This window comes from Rhinopithecus bieti, unplaced genomic scaffold (assembly GCF_001698545.2).
Source record: "Rhinopithecus bieti isolate Rb0 unplaced genomic scaffold, ASM169854v2 scaffold_495, whole genome shotgun sequence".
Classification (NCBI taxonomy): Eukaryota; Metazoa; Chordata; class Mammalia; order Primates; family Cercopithecidae; genus Rhinopithecus; species Rhinopithecus bieti.
Window position 1 is genome coordinate 1,418,616 of NW_016803120.1, and position 14,333 is coordinate 1,432,948.

General features: G+C 49.5%; 1 protein-coding gene across 2 annotated transcripts in view; it reads left to right on the plus strand.

Moving 5' to 3' along the window:
• VPS39 (VPS39 subunit of HOPS complex) overlaps positions 1-11,469 on the plus strand; it is a 48,490-nt gene extending 37,021 nt beyond the window's left edge. For both annotated transcript variants that reach the window (XM_017861618.1, XM_017861681.1), the window contains 14 exons: positions 312-454; positions 2,638-2,781; positions 3,250-3,391; positions 3,515-3,601; positions 3,932-4,005; positions 4,346-4,444; positions 5,048-5,165; positions 5,674-5,802; positions 6,437-6,539; positions 6,772-6,817; positions 7,693-7,842; positions 8,009-8,143; positions 8,401-8,492; positions 9,350-11,469. In XM_017861618.1, coding sequence (XP_017717107.1) covers positions 312-454; positions 2,638-2,781; positions 3,250-3,391; positions 3,515-3,601; positions 3,932-4,005; positions 4,346-4,444; positions 5,048-5,165; positions 5,674-5,802; positions 6,437-6,539; positions 6,772-6,817; positions 7,693-7,842; positions 8,009-8,143; positions 8,401-8,492; positions 9,350-9,425 — 1,538 coding nt within the window. In that variant the 3' untranslated portion in view covers positions 9,426-11,469. The remainder of the gene's footprint in view (positions 1-311; positions 455-2,637; positions 2,782-3,249; positions 3,392-3,514; positions 3,602-3,931; positions 4,006-4,345; positions 4,445-5,047; positions 5,166-5,673; positions 5,803-6,436; positions 6,540-6,771; positions 6,818-7,692; positions 7,843-8,008; positions 8,144-8,400; positions 8,493-9,349) is intronic.
• Positions 11,470-14,333: the final 2,864 nt, after the last annotated feature.

The following is a 14,333-nucleotide window of genomic DNA, read 5'->3' on the forward strand; positions in this document are numbered from 1 at the left end:
AAAAAAAAAAAAAAAAAAAAAAAAGAAATTTTTTATTCTCTACTTTCAGATGCTTGATAAATATTCAATTCTGATTCTGTGTGTGTATTTGAATATAGTCATGCCATTTTTGTGATGTTTTAGTGAATTTTAACATATGTATAAAGAATGCTCAAATCATAAGTCTACAGCTCATTGAAAGTTTATGAACTCAGAGTCTTTTTTTAAAAAATCACTCTGGAACTTATTTTGCTATAGTAATAGTCTTGTTTTATTTTATCCCTAAATTGTTGGGCTCCTTTCCAGAGGAATCATGTTTACCTTCCATATAGATCCCACCCATGTGATGGGTCTGTACCCGGACCTGCTGCCCACAGACTACAGGAAGCAGTTGCAGTATCCCAACCCACTGCCTGTGCTCTCCGGGGCTGAATTGGAGAAGGCTCACTTAGCTCTGATTGACTACCTGACACAGGTAGGTGTAATACAGAGTGCGTGAAAGAGTTTGCCTGGGAGTTTCAGTACTTGTTTCTCTATGGCAAGGAATTTAAGGCCTTCTCTAATGCTAAGGCATTCTATAAATTAATGCTCTAGGAAGTCTGCCTAGGGTAAAGTTTCTTTCTGCTACTTCTTCTAACTTAACAGTACCATTGAAGTGGGGTTTTCTGCCAAATCTTGATAATAATAAACACACCCAATTCCTAGTAAATTCGCACTAAGCTGTTATAGAAACTAAAAAAGGTAAATTTTAGTTGATAGAAGCATACAAGATTTTTTAAAACAAACTTTTTGTAACATACATGGATTTGGGGAAAATGCCTCCTGTATGTGGAACCACTTGGAAAACACACAAAAAAAGTACAAAACAGAAATACAAATTACCTATAACTCTACCACCAGAATATAAGAAACTAACATTTTAGTGTTGTCCTTCTAGACTTTTATGTCTGTGAATTAGCTTTTGTTTATTTACTTCTTGGTTTATTTATTGCAAATGGATATCAAATTATAGATTGTTTTATAGCTTACTTTTAAAAAATGTAGCCATATACTGAGAAAGTACTTCCTTGTCAATAAATATCCTTCTATAACATGTTTTTAAGGGAGGTATTTAGATTTAAAATTTTTTATGATTTACTATTACAGACATGTATTTTTTAAGTCAGCACTAAAACCAGCATCTCCATTAAAGTCCCTTAATCCTAGATTTCTGTCACAGAAGCCTATTGTTTATTTCCTGTGTACCCATTCAGAATCAGAGACCTTATTGATATTTTTTCCTCTTAAGTGTTCTGCAGACCTTTGTAAGGGGTCTCCAGAACGCTCCAGGGTAGGCACTGAGAAGTATTGCTGTTGGCTGGGCGCGGTGGCTCCTGCCTGTAATCCCAGCACTTTGGAAGGCCGAGACAGGAAGATCACCTGAGGTCAGGAGTTTGAAACCAGCCTGGCCAACATGGTGAAACCCTTCTCTACTAAAAACACAAAAATTAGCTGGGTGTGGCGGCCCACGCCTGTAATCCCAGCTACTCAGGAGGCTGAGGCAGGAGAATGGCGTGAACCCAGGAGGCGGAGCTGGCAGTGAGCTGAGATTGCACCACTGCACTCCAGCCTGAGCGACAGAGCGAGACTCTGTCTCAAAAAAAAAAAAAGGAAGTATTGCCGGAAAAATGGTCATGCTGCTTTCCACTCCCTGCCTCTGGGTCAGTGAGTTCCCGCAGGTCTGATCAGGCTTGGGTGGCCTTGGTCCTTCCTTGACGCTGGGCTCCAAGGGTACCCTCCTGGGGCTGGCAGCCTGCAAGGAGCACACAGACTTGCCGCTGTCTACACACCGCACACACTGTGCTAAGTAAAAAAGATTCCTGGGCATAGTATCTCCCAAAGCCTGTGGCACTGTGGAAGGCCCTCCACTGCCAGTGTCTTAGCCGTAGGAAGGTGAGCACATGTCCTTCCCCGGCCTTCTTCACTGACACTGGGAATGCATGAAGTAACTGACACTAATATTGTGCCAGAGAGATGGCAGAGCAAGACCATGGGCTCTGCCAGACTCAAGAGAATACCTACTGGATGAAGTTCTAGGATAGGCAGAAACTCATCTCCAGGGATCCAAAGCAGATCAGTGGGTGGGATTGTTTGGGAACAGCACGAGGAACTTTCTGGAGTGATAGAAATGTTATCTTCCTTCACTGAGGTGGCGGTTACATGCATGTACACATCTGTCAAAATGTATCTGATGGTACACTTTAAAAGCTTAGATTTTATTGTAAGTTATACCTCAATAAGGTTGATTTAAAAAAAAAATAAAAGAACATGGGCTTTGGAGTCAGACCCCACTTTGAATCCTGCCTTACCCCTTACGTAGCAGCTGACGTCTGTGCCTTGGGTTCCTCACCTGTAAAATAAGGATAATATTATTGGCACTTGCTTTAGGATTAAGATGGTATATATAAAGTGCTCGGCATGGTGCCTGGTCTGTAGCAAATATTCAATAAATAATTGTTGTTGTCTCTGTGGCAGTTTGGCAGTGCTAAACATTGAACGCTAATGTGAGATCAGGCCAATGGGCATGAGCTGATTTGGAGGTATTCAGAATGACTCAGTCGCTCAGGTGACAAAGGAAGACTTAGTCCTGGCCTTAACCCCACATTTTGACCTTTGCAGAAACGAAGTCAATTGGTAAAGAAGCTGAACGATTCTGATCACCAGTCAAGCACCTCCCCGCTCATGGAAGGCACTCCCACCATCAAATCCAAGAGGAAGCTGCTGCAGATCATCGACACCACCCTGCTCAAGTGCTACCTCCATGTGAGCCACCTGCGCGCTCGGTGCCGCAATCCCCACTTACCCTGACAGTCTGGGAAAGGAAAAGGGAGTGCTGGATCCTGGGGGACCTGCCACTAGTAAGAGTGAAGTCTTTGATTCTGGAAACCATAGAGACTCTCCTGATGCCTGTGAGTCTCTTGGAATTAAGAGGATAAGGCAAGATATCAACGCACAATTGTACAGTGGGTTCATCATCTCTGGTCGGATTGCAGTTCGTGCTACAAAGTCAGCTGGGACAGTATTTCCTTCAAAAAGTTCTGTCCCTCTTCTCCCCCACAGAACATTAAAACACATTGTGCGAAGGTCCATAAATGCTCTACAAGCCTCTACCTGCTGTCCTGAAAGAGGGCTGTCTGCTTCCTCTTGCTTGTGCCACATTCCTGGCCTTTCAGCCTAGAGCAGGCCTGGGCTAGGGAAGCAGTTTCCACTGAACTCCTGCTCTTTCTGCAGACGAATGTGGCCCTGGTGGCCCCCTTGCTACGCCTGGAGAACAATCACTGCCACATTGAGGAGAGCGAGCACGTGCTGAAGAAGGCCCACAAGTACAGTGAGCTCATCATCCTGTATGAGAAGAAGGGGCTCCACGAGAAAGGTGTGGGGCTGGTTCCTTGGATCTGGGGGGGACTCTTGTACATGGCAGGGGAAACCTACTGAGATGTGACAAGTCTCCTGTGGGGAAAAGGCTCATGACCTTGTTCTTGGGCTTGGTGGTCAGCTCTGCAGGTGCTCGTGGACCAGTCCAAGAAAGCCAACTCCCCTCTGAAAGGCCACGAGAGGACAGTGCAGTATCTGCAGCGTCTGGGTAAGTCCACCTTTTGAAAGGGAGGGGAAAGCGCTCCTGTTCAAATGACCGGGTCTCCCTCCGTTTCTGTTTCTGCTTGGTTGCTCCCCTCCCTTCCATGCTTGTGTTCACTCAATTTCATTCCTCCAGATGGCATAAAAGTCCCTCGGTGGTTGACCTATGACAGCCCCGTGGTATGGAGCCAGCCCAGTAGGACTAACAGCCCCGAGTAACTCATGCTTGAGCTATCTTTTCAGGAAAATGAATTCTGGGGCAACCTGCCCACCTGCCTTCCCAGTGCCATGGGCAAGATGGGCCGCAACTGCTAACAAGTCCTGCTTTCCCCTCTAGGCACAGAAAACCTGCATTTGATTTTCTCCTACTCAGTGTGGGTGCTGAGAGACTTCCCAGAAGATGGCCTGAAGGTGAGCCATGGGAGTCCCTTGGATTTATCTGGTGCCGCACTTGGTCCTGGCTGCACTTGGGACAGCAGTGGATGGAGAGGAGGGTGGATTCATGCATCCGTCCTCATTGGTGCTAGAAAGGGTGGACTGGGAAGTGTGAGCCAGCGCCGAAGTTAGTAGAGAGAGCCTTGCACAGGCTTGAGGAGGCCTGTGCCTCGTCTGACACTCTGACTGCCTGCAGATGCCTTCTTGTACCCTTCCCCTCCTAAAGTCTGTTTGACCGCTGCGCTGACATGCATGTGTGTTTGGTGGAACTGCAGTCAGATGGTTCTGCTGCTGGAACTCGGGTTCATTCTGACAGATATTTACTGAAGATCTCCCAGAAGTGGAGTCTCTGCCACGGGATCGAGTCCTCGGCTTCTTAGTAGAGAATTTTAAGGGTCTGGCTGTTCCTTATCTGGTAAGGCATTTTTTGGTCTGCACTAAAAAGCTTTAAACCCAGGATCCAGGACTGCATGGTTCTGTTATCCAGCTGTTCAGATTTGGGATTTATGTCACTTGCGGATTGGAAGGATGAGGGTTATTTCACCTTCCTCTGAAGAAAAAGATCCCAGTAGACCAAGCTGGAAATGCTACCTACCAAATCTAGGTAAAGTACAGAGGGATGAAAGAATGACGTTTTAGAAAAAAGATTCCAAAGCCACATTTGTACAGCCAAACTCAAAAGTGACCACAGGACAATCAAATGGGCTTAAGTACCAGGATGCAGATATTTAACCATAATTACATGGGTCATTGTGAGAGTTTGGAGGATTATGGGACCAAATTTGTAAAAAGGAGTTTGGAAGTTGAGAAGACGGCTCCTCACGTTACTGGGTCGCATTGTGAAACTTCCGGTGAAACTTCCCGGTGGCTTTAGATGAGCTGTCTCTTGGTCATCTTTGCAGCCTAATCAGGGGATAATCTGGATGGGACCTCTCGGGCCTTAAAAATGTGCGGCAGGCTGGGAGACCAGGTCACAGCCTGGAGAATACCAGTGACAAGGACTTCCATCTTGCCTCAGGAACACATCATCCACGTTTGGGAGGAGACAGGCTCTCGGTTCCACAACTGCCTGATCCAGCTGTACTGTGAAAAGGTGCAAGGTCTGATGAAGGAGTATCTCCTGTCCTTCCCTGCAGGTACCAGTTCTCTTAGGAAGTCGGTTGGCCCCAGGCCTTAGAGGAGAGCACAGACCCAGGTGCCACATGTGGTGGGGGTAAGCAGGCCACCCTGTTCTCTGCCCAGGTGGGCAGAAGTTCTGAAGAGGAGCCAGGGCAGCTAAGTGACACAGGCCTGGCACATGAGACTCAGGAGCCCTTGTCTGGGTCCTGGCATCTCTGAGTGTCTCAGATTCATCGCTGGGGGAGGGTGGAGGGAACAGACCTGTCTGCAAGATGGCAGCTATACTGATAAACAGGTTTGCCCACAGAGTATTTCTCTACTCAGCTTATTTGTTTTTTAACTTTAAGCTGATGTTTTGGGGCCACATAGAGACTGTGAACTAAAAGCAGTGAGCACGGAAGCCACCCTCGAGGCCTTTCTGGCCATGTGGTGACATCCTTGAACCCCATTCCCTTCATTTTTCTTGATGACCCCACATTGCCATCTGGCAGCATACTTTCATGTTGAGCTTGGTTTCCCTTAAAGGCAAGACCCCAGTCCCAGCTGGAGAGGAAGAGGGTGAACTGGGAGAATACCGGCAAAAGCTCCTCATGTTCTTGGAGATTTCCAGCTACTATGATCCAGGCCGGCTCATCTGTGATTTTCCCTTTGATGGTGAGTGTCTGGCTTACGGCCAGAAGCCACTTCCGCTGAAGGTCGAGCGAAGACTAATCCACCCCTTTCATTGTTCCCCAACTCTCCACAAAAGTTGGGCCTGGAAAAACCAGGCGTTTCAGGCCAGTGCTCCTGTTTTGTCCCCTCTGAAGACTCACTTTTGTACGGTGACTGAGAAAAGTCTCCTTCCTGGGTGTGAACCACATGCTAATTGATAGCCAGGTTGCAACCTGTTTTTTGCTTCAGAACATGTTCTTGGCCAAGTTCATTGTTCAGCAGTTTTTGTAATCTGGCGTGATTTGTCTTTATGAGAGCTGAGAGCAAGCATTTGCTTATCTTACCTGAACCACTTGGCTTGTTGTAGGTGGTTGTTAAGTACTTGGCTGCTGAATGAATATTCTTACCCAGTTTATATGTGATCTCGAAAAAAGATGGGATAAAGTACTTCCCAAAATAGCTCCCTCCTCCTCTTTTAAACTTCAGTCATCTCCTCCTTGAAGAAAAACCCAAGCAATAAGAATCCTATCTTCTTCCCTTTTATATTGCCGTGTGTCCACTCCTCTGGACAGCTTGGTCCTCACCTTGTGCTTGCATGCTTGGTGGCAGTGGTTCCTCATATTCCTCTTCCTCCTAGGCCTCTTAGAAGAACGAGCTCTCCTGTTGGGGCGCATGGGGAAACACGAACAAGCTCTTTTCATTTATGTCCACATCTTGAAGGATACAAGGATGGCTGAGGAGTAAGTTTGCCCCGCCATCCTACCTCCTAAGCAGTCTACAGGCCCCGCAGAGAGATGAGAGCTAAGAAGTCCATCTCCCCATACTCTGCTGCGGGAGCAAGAATCGCCTCCATCCCGGCCCCCAGTTTTGGCTATGGTTAGGCTGCTCGAACAGGCTGCACGCACAGCCTCTCATTTAAATGGGCCCCCCCACCCCCCACACCACCTGCTCTCACCACTCTCTCCCTTACAGGTACTGCCACAAACACTATGACCAAAACAAAGATGGCAACAAAGATGTGAGTAGTGGCCCTGACCCCGGGAGCACGTGTGCATATGTCGCCCCATTGGTTTGACCAGAGGTGGCAATAATATGAGTGGCAGAATGAGACAGGGCATGGGTCAGGGCTCTGATTCATCTTGCATGTGTGTATTGAGGGAGAGCATGGGACCATTCGTCCTGGTGTGCTTGGGGTAGTTCTGGTGTACATCTTTATCATCCCTGTGATTATTAATAGCACTCCTGTCTCTTTACTCTCAGGAGTCTTGATTTGTGTCATATATTATGAGGTCCGCCTGTCGAGTGGGAACCTGTCATGGTTCTGATGTACTACATCTCCAATACACGTTGACTTGTCAATGTCTGGAGACATTTTTGAGTGTTGTGACTGAGGACAGGGGTGCTGCTAGAATCCAGGGGGTAGAGGCCAGAGATGCTGCTAAACAATGCACAGGACAGCCGCCAAACCAAGAATCATCTGGCCCCGAATGTGCACTGAGGTTGCGAAACCCTGTGTTACTGGCACCAGTAGGAAATGCAGCATCTCACCTGCTATCCCCACCTGCAAAAATGTGGACAGGGTATCAGCTTTTAAAGCCAAAGGAAATGAGGAATCTTTTTGAATTATTTTACCGTGGTAGCATTTTGTAAATGGTATAATGGTAAACAAATACAAGGCATTTGGTTTTTTCTCTCAGGGAAAAAGCAATCCTTCATTAACATCTTCCATTGCCCGTTTGACCTTACCAGTTTAAAAGGTGAAAATGGCGAGTTTTACATGCTCAGTGACAGCGTTACTGTAGACGAGCCCCTCGAATCTTTAGGCGCGCTCCGTGCTGGGGGTTCTGGGCGGGTTGCTGCCAGCCTGACGTGGCTGTTTTCTCTCTGAGACAGGTGTATCTGTCCCTGCTTCGGATGTACCTGTCACCCCCCAGCATTCACTGCCTGGGGCCAATCAAGCTGGAACTGCTGGAGCCAAAAGCCAACCTCCAGGCTGCCCTGCAGGTCCTGGAGCTGCACCACAGCAAACTGGACACCACCAAGGTCCGGAGTTGTTCCCAGGGAGATGGAGGGTGTTTGCAGGGAGCATCGAGTGAGAAGAGGAAATGCAGAAAGGGACTAGGGTCCAAGAGCTCCATGGCTGCAGACATTTCTTCATTCTTACCCCTGTTCCGCCTCACCCAGTCGCTATCTCTGTTCCTGTCCCTAGGCCCTCAACCTTCTGCCAGCAAACACTCAGATCAATGACATACGCATCTTCCTGGAAAAGGTCTTGGAAGAAAATGCACAAAAGAAACGGTTCAATCAAGTGCTCAAGAACCTTCTCCATGCAGAGTTCCTGAGGGTAGGTATGGGCCTTCCAAACTCTAGGGTGGGCTTTTAACTTCCAGTACGAGACAGTGTCCGCATGTTCCCTTCCGACCAAGGCAGAGCCTGTACAGTGCAGCTCAAGCTGATCCAGTAGCCAGCCTGACATTGAATTGCCAGTGTTCTAAGCAGAAGAATCTGTGACAGCTGAAAGAGGAAGCAGTGCCGGCCTCTGCCTCCTGTTTCTGGGTGCCACACTGTGGAACTTCTTCCTCAGTCCCCCTGTTCTTCCAGGTCCAGGAAGAGCGGATTTTACACCAGCAGGTGAAGTGCATCATCACAGAGGAGAAGGTGTGCATGGTGTGTAAGAAGAAGATTGGAAACAGGTGCGCCTCCTTCATGCCTGTGCAGCGTCTGGGCTCTGTGGAGGTTCCCGGGGGTGGAGAACGCTCAGGATGGATTTCCACCCTTTAACAGAGCAGGAGAACGTGGCCGCTGGCTGTCCTGACAACTTTTAGTTCTTGAGCTTTCAAAGAGCAGCCTGTTCTATCTGTTGGGGGTGGGCTTTGAGAATTTAAAGACCCACAATATATGGTATGGAGCTGTTGGATTCTTGACCATAAAACTCTTCCCCTCTCGAAGCTAGAAACTGATACAGTGGGTGCCGGAGAGATATAGGTCAGCAGAAAGTTGTTATATTTTAAGGAAGATCTAGTGAAGGAAGAAAAAGATCTTTCGAGTTACTGCAGTGTGACTGGAGTAGGACGGTGAGCCAGCCTCATACTGTGTTGAGACACATCCTCCAGTTAATCCCTTTCTTCAGAGGAGAGGGACTTGTCCCTTTTCGTATGTAGCCGGAAAAATATGTTTCTTTAGAAAGACAAACTCGCTGTCCTTTTTAGAATTAGCCTGAAACCTGTTCTGATGGACATTGTCGGCTCTGAGGAAGCCAGTGCTGAGTTTTGGGCTATTGCACTGCCCATCTTTATTATGCCGTGTGTTTTGCATAGTAAAATAATACCGCATGCACTCTTAACTGTGTGCACCTCATCCTCTGGTTATTTGACAGAGATGATGGCTACAGAAATCCAGAGCCCCTCAAGGCAGGCTGTTCTTTGATGTTTGGGTGGGCTGCTTCTGGGATGGCCCCCCAGCAATGTGCCTCTTCTGTAGGAGGTGCCGCTGCCAGAGAAGTGGTCACTTAGAGGCAGTCCTCACTCCCAAGCCATTTTCTTCCCTGCAGTGCATTTGCAAGATACCCCAATGGAGTGGTCGTGCACTACTTCTGTTCCAAAGAGGTAAACCCAGCTGACACTTGAGCCCAGCATCTTGGGGATCCAGCAGATGGACAGCTTGGCTCTCCCAGAGAGGTGAAGGAGCACCTGGCCTTAGGAATCCTGGCTGCCACCACCACAAGGCTCCCTATTTGGACACTACTGGCTATCTTGTGCCCTGGAACAACTCTGAATTAATTAGACTCATGGTCTGGCATTGCCGGCTTTTTAATGGGAAAAGAGATTAGTTATACCATTATCCTGTGGGCAATTCCAGAGAATTCAGTACCTGCTTGGTCAGGAGGAGGTGCCCCATCTTGCCTTTGCATATCAGTCACCTGAACAAGGAAACTTGTCACAAGTGTTTGTAACCATGGGGTTGTTCATCAAGGGCTTTTCTATTAAGATAAGTGTACAGGTTCACAAGGACCCCTCAGCGTGGCTCACTGGAGAGTTCCATGAGAGAACAGTGCTCACGCTTCTGGCCACATGGACCCGATGGCTCACGTTCTGTGTAGTGTTTTACCTCCCCATGGTAGCCATGCCCTGCACCCCTCAGTAGCCGCCCTGTTAGTTTTCAGTCTCCTTTTCTTTCTCACCATTTATCACTTCCCTCACTGCCCTACCCAGGCTTTCTCTCCCACTCACTTCCCCAACTCTGGGAATAACTAATATTTGTGCAAGGTAAGATGAGAAGCAAGGGGAAGTCTCAGTTCCTAGGGTTACAGTGCTAGTTGATTGTCGGGTATGTTGTAAAGATACCCTCTTTGGCCATACACTCCATGCCTAGATGCCTCAGACAGCACCATTCTCTGCCTAGGCCAGACCCTGCATCCCTCGCCTCAGGCCGGGCCGAGTGTGACCGCAGCTCCTGCGGATGAGCCTGCCCTGTCTGGGGTATGCGTGATCCCTAGACACATGTTCCCACAGAGGTCCCTGCTCCATTTTCGCTCACCAGACACTCAGGCGAGCTGGCTTAGTCTTTGTGAGTGGCGATGTTGTGCTCTGGGCCCTTTCTCTTTTTCCAGCCAGTTTCCATTCACTTGCCTTACAGCCTGCCCTGGCTCCCCAGCTTTGTTCAGCAGTGGTGTGGTTGGAGGGTTGTGCTGGGATAGCGCAGGAAGGTGGGTCCCGGCAAGACGCAGGGGATGAGCGGACCTGGAACTGACAATGGCATGCTGCCAAGTGTTCCTGAGAGGTGTTCAGGCACAGCAGAGAGGACGGGGCGGGGCAAGAACAGCAGCACACCGGTTTAAAAATAACTCACGGCCACACCTGTGGAGCAGTGTGGGGGATCCTGCCAGAGGTGCACAGGCTGGAGTTTCAGGCACTGCAGGCTGAGGACACATACGGAGAGTGGCCCTGCCTCCTGTCCTCCCTGGGGTTTTTGCAGACTCAAAGTCTCACTGCACCAGTGTCTTCGATGGTAGTGGGGTGGGTGATGGTGCCCAACACTGACAGTTTTAGTGGCCTGTCCTTGACATGCCATGGTCCTTTGGAAACCATGGCTTCATGCTGTGTGACAGATCAACGTGCTGATGGTAAGTAGACTAGGCTCCCCCAGGCATGCCGTCCGTGGGGGCCTGAATAGACAGTGAGTGTGCCGTTGGCCCCATTCACAGACATGGGAGACTCTGCTCAGGCCTGTGAGGCTGGACAGGCCTTCACCAGAGTTCGGAGGAGCAGTGTGTGGTGCCACCTCCCAGCTGGCCATACCCACACAGAAGCAGTGCTGCCTGTGGCCTCGTCCGGGCCAGCTTGGACTCAGCTTCCTCCAGGAGCAGCAGGGAAGCCTGGGCTGCCTCCCTGGATAGCAGGAACTTGCCCTGCCACGTGTGCCCTGCCTTCCTGGCCAGCTGTGCTTGTTATCTTCCATTATCACGAACTGTTTGAAGCAATAGAATAAAGAACGTGTGTTTTCTTTCCTGGTATACATACGTGACCCCATCTGCCAAACTCCATTCTTCCTTCCCTCAACTCTGCCCTCCACAGAGCTATGGAGAAGGCTGGAGATGAAAGCTTTGTAGTGAAGACTGATAAAGATCTCATCACTGCTTCTCATAATAAACCTAATGAAGCAAGAAACCAAGCCTTTCTGGGTCTCTTTATTTCCCCTCCCATGGAGTTTGATGAAAATAACAATGAAAAGGTAGTAATTTCGCAAAGAACTTAGAAGAGTAAGCCAATTAGTGACCAAGAAAAAATGAATATAATACTTGCATCACAAATGTTGCCCCATGCCACGTGGTACGGCCAGTGTGGTCATGGCTGATAAGTCGTCAGCACAGATCCGGAACCTGTCCTCCATTACAGAATTCTACCGGACACACTGGCGCTCTGGAAGATCCAAGTGTTTTCCCCCTTCATGTGGTAGCACCTGGTGCCTCTTCCTGCAGCCCATGATGAAGGAATTGGGATGGAGGGATGCAGGGGTGTTTGGTAAGTGGAGAAGTGTTGGTTCACTTTGGCCAATTCAGAGAGAAAATGTAGCCCTTGTTGTCTCTTTGTCACATCTGGCACTAGGGGCAATGACTTTATTGTGTAGTGGGGCTGATGACTTCCAGAAGAGGGTGGTATAGCCAGCAAGACTCACATCAGTCAGAAGCTGGGGCCCCAGCCTGGTTCCACCCCCAGCTAGCTCTGTGCCCTCTCCTCTTGTGTGGATCCACGGGTCCCCTGCACACATTCACGTGATCACCAAGGGTGCTGGACTCCCATTTCTTAAGAGCCCAGGCCAGGTCTTTGCTTCACAATCCAAATAAAGCAGAAATAGGCCCTTCTTTGGGGCCTGGTCACTGGCAGTCACACATTCCTTTTGAGGGGAGTTTTTGGTCTGAACTTGCCCATTTGGTTCATTTTGGAGTTGAATCACGTCTTTTTTGGATGTATTTTTCAGCCGGCGACTCTAGGCCTTGGGAAGAGGAGATGACTGAATCTCAGTTGAGGGACAGAAATTCTGTCCCTCCCACAGTTCACAGCCCCAGAGATCCTCACTCTTCCTGGAGACTGTGCCTGTCTCAGCCACTCTGATGGTTGTGGTCCACAGAAGAGCGGACATCACATCCATCTGCAGCCTACAGTGGCCAAAGAGAACTCTAAAGCCTGTATCTCTAGTGGCTGAAGGACAGGCAGACTTCTTGTTTGGCCTGTCCTTATTTATAACCCCTGCCCATATGCCTGTCTGTACCTGGACACCATACACTGACACAGGAAGCGAGCCTGGGCCGAAGCCACAGGGAGTCACGGACTGAATTTCTCCAGGATGTGGATGGGCCCACCTCACCTTTGTCACCGTTGCATTTCTAGGCCTACCACAGGTCTGGCACCCACCAGGCTCTTGGTGTTTGGAGAATTAATGAGGGTGGTCAGGGGAGATTAGAAATATCTTTGGTGAGTTCATGTCCTTTGTAGGGACATGGATGAAGCTGGAAACCATCATTCTGAGCAAACTATTGCAAGGACAGAAAACCAAACACCGCATGTTCTCACTCATAGGTGGGAACTGAACAATGAGAACACTTGGACACAGGAAGGGGAACATCACACACCGGGGCCTGTCGTGGGGTGGGGGCAGCGGGGAGGGATAGCATTAGGAGATATACCTAATGTAAATGACAAGTTAATGGGTGCAGCAAACCAACATGGCACATCTATACCTATGTAACAAACCTGCACATTGTGCACATGTACCCTAGAACTTACACAATTTTTAAAAAACCTTATATACACACACACATATATATGTATATATATATAAAGAAACATCTTTGAGCCCAGATGAAATGCTTCAGCTCAAGAGCCGCAGGGAAGGAGGGACTTGACGCGTGGCTAGTTTCAGGCCTTTTCCACAACTGGAGGAGACTAGTCACTGATTTGCACTTGCCAGCGGTCTCTGGGCCAGCTGGGCCAGCATCACCTAGAGGGCTTGTTGGAAATAGCTCCAGGGTCTATTTTTCACAAACAGCCCAGTGATAACCAGGGGGCTGGGTTTGGGAACAAGAGTGCTAACCAGAGACTCCAAGAGTCTCATGGAGACAGACTGAGCTTGAGCTGCCTCCTGCCTGGGAAAATTAAGCTCCAGTCACTTCCTGGAACATGTCAAACTCCACCTCCAGCAGCCATCCAGCCTGAGTCCTCTGCGGAACAGGCAGCTCCACCCTCCCAACTCAGTGCTACCTGTCACACCTGAGCCAGCAGTTTGTGCAGCCAGAGGAGCGCTGGCAGGGCTCCCTGCTGGGGCCCGCGCTGCCCAGCCATGCTCTGGGCACTCTGGCCAAGGTGGCTGGCAGGCAAGGCAAGTGCTGCCCTCCGGCGGTTTGGACTGGTTCAGAAGAGGGGGAGAAGAGGGGGCCTCTGTGGAGGCAACTGGCGGGTAACGTACCTGAGATTACCCTGGCGAAAACCTGGACTGGGGGGCAGTCCTGGGCTACAGTGCCCTGTGAGGACTGGGAGAGGAACTCAGCCTGGGTTTTGGGTTGGGGTGGGACTGGTTTATTCTAGTGACCTGGCCAGAGCTTAAATTAACCTTGAAAATAAGCTCCTCGATTTTTAGGAAATGGAGGGGGTTAGTTCACCTGACACGTGTCTTGGGGGTGGGGGTTGGCTTTCGCGAAGGGGATGCGCGAGCTGGCTGTGGAGTCTATGGCACTGGTAGGGGTTGTGGAGGGGGGGGTTTCCCTCCCAGCAGGCGGCATGCTGATGCTCTCTCGGGGCTGAGCCAGTGGTATTGGCCTCGGTACTCATCGACCGGTACTGGCCGGTGACTCTTGGCTTCCGCTACCTGTGGCTGCCTCCTAGGCGGTCTTGAGCCTCTGTCCAGGGGGAGGCAAGCGAGGGGGGAGGGGTGTCGCCGTTTTTTCTTTTAATATTTAATTCGCCTCAGCACAACATTAGCGAGCTCTCACAGCGCTCAAGCTAGCATGTGGGGGGCGGCGAGGGGTCTGGAGGGGAGCC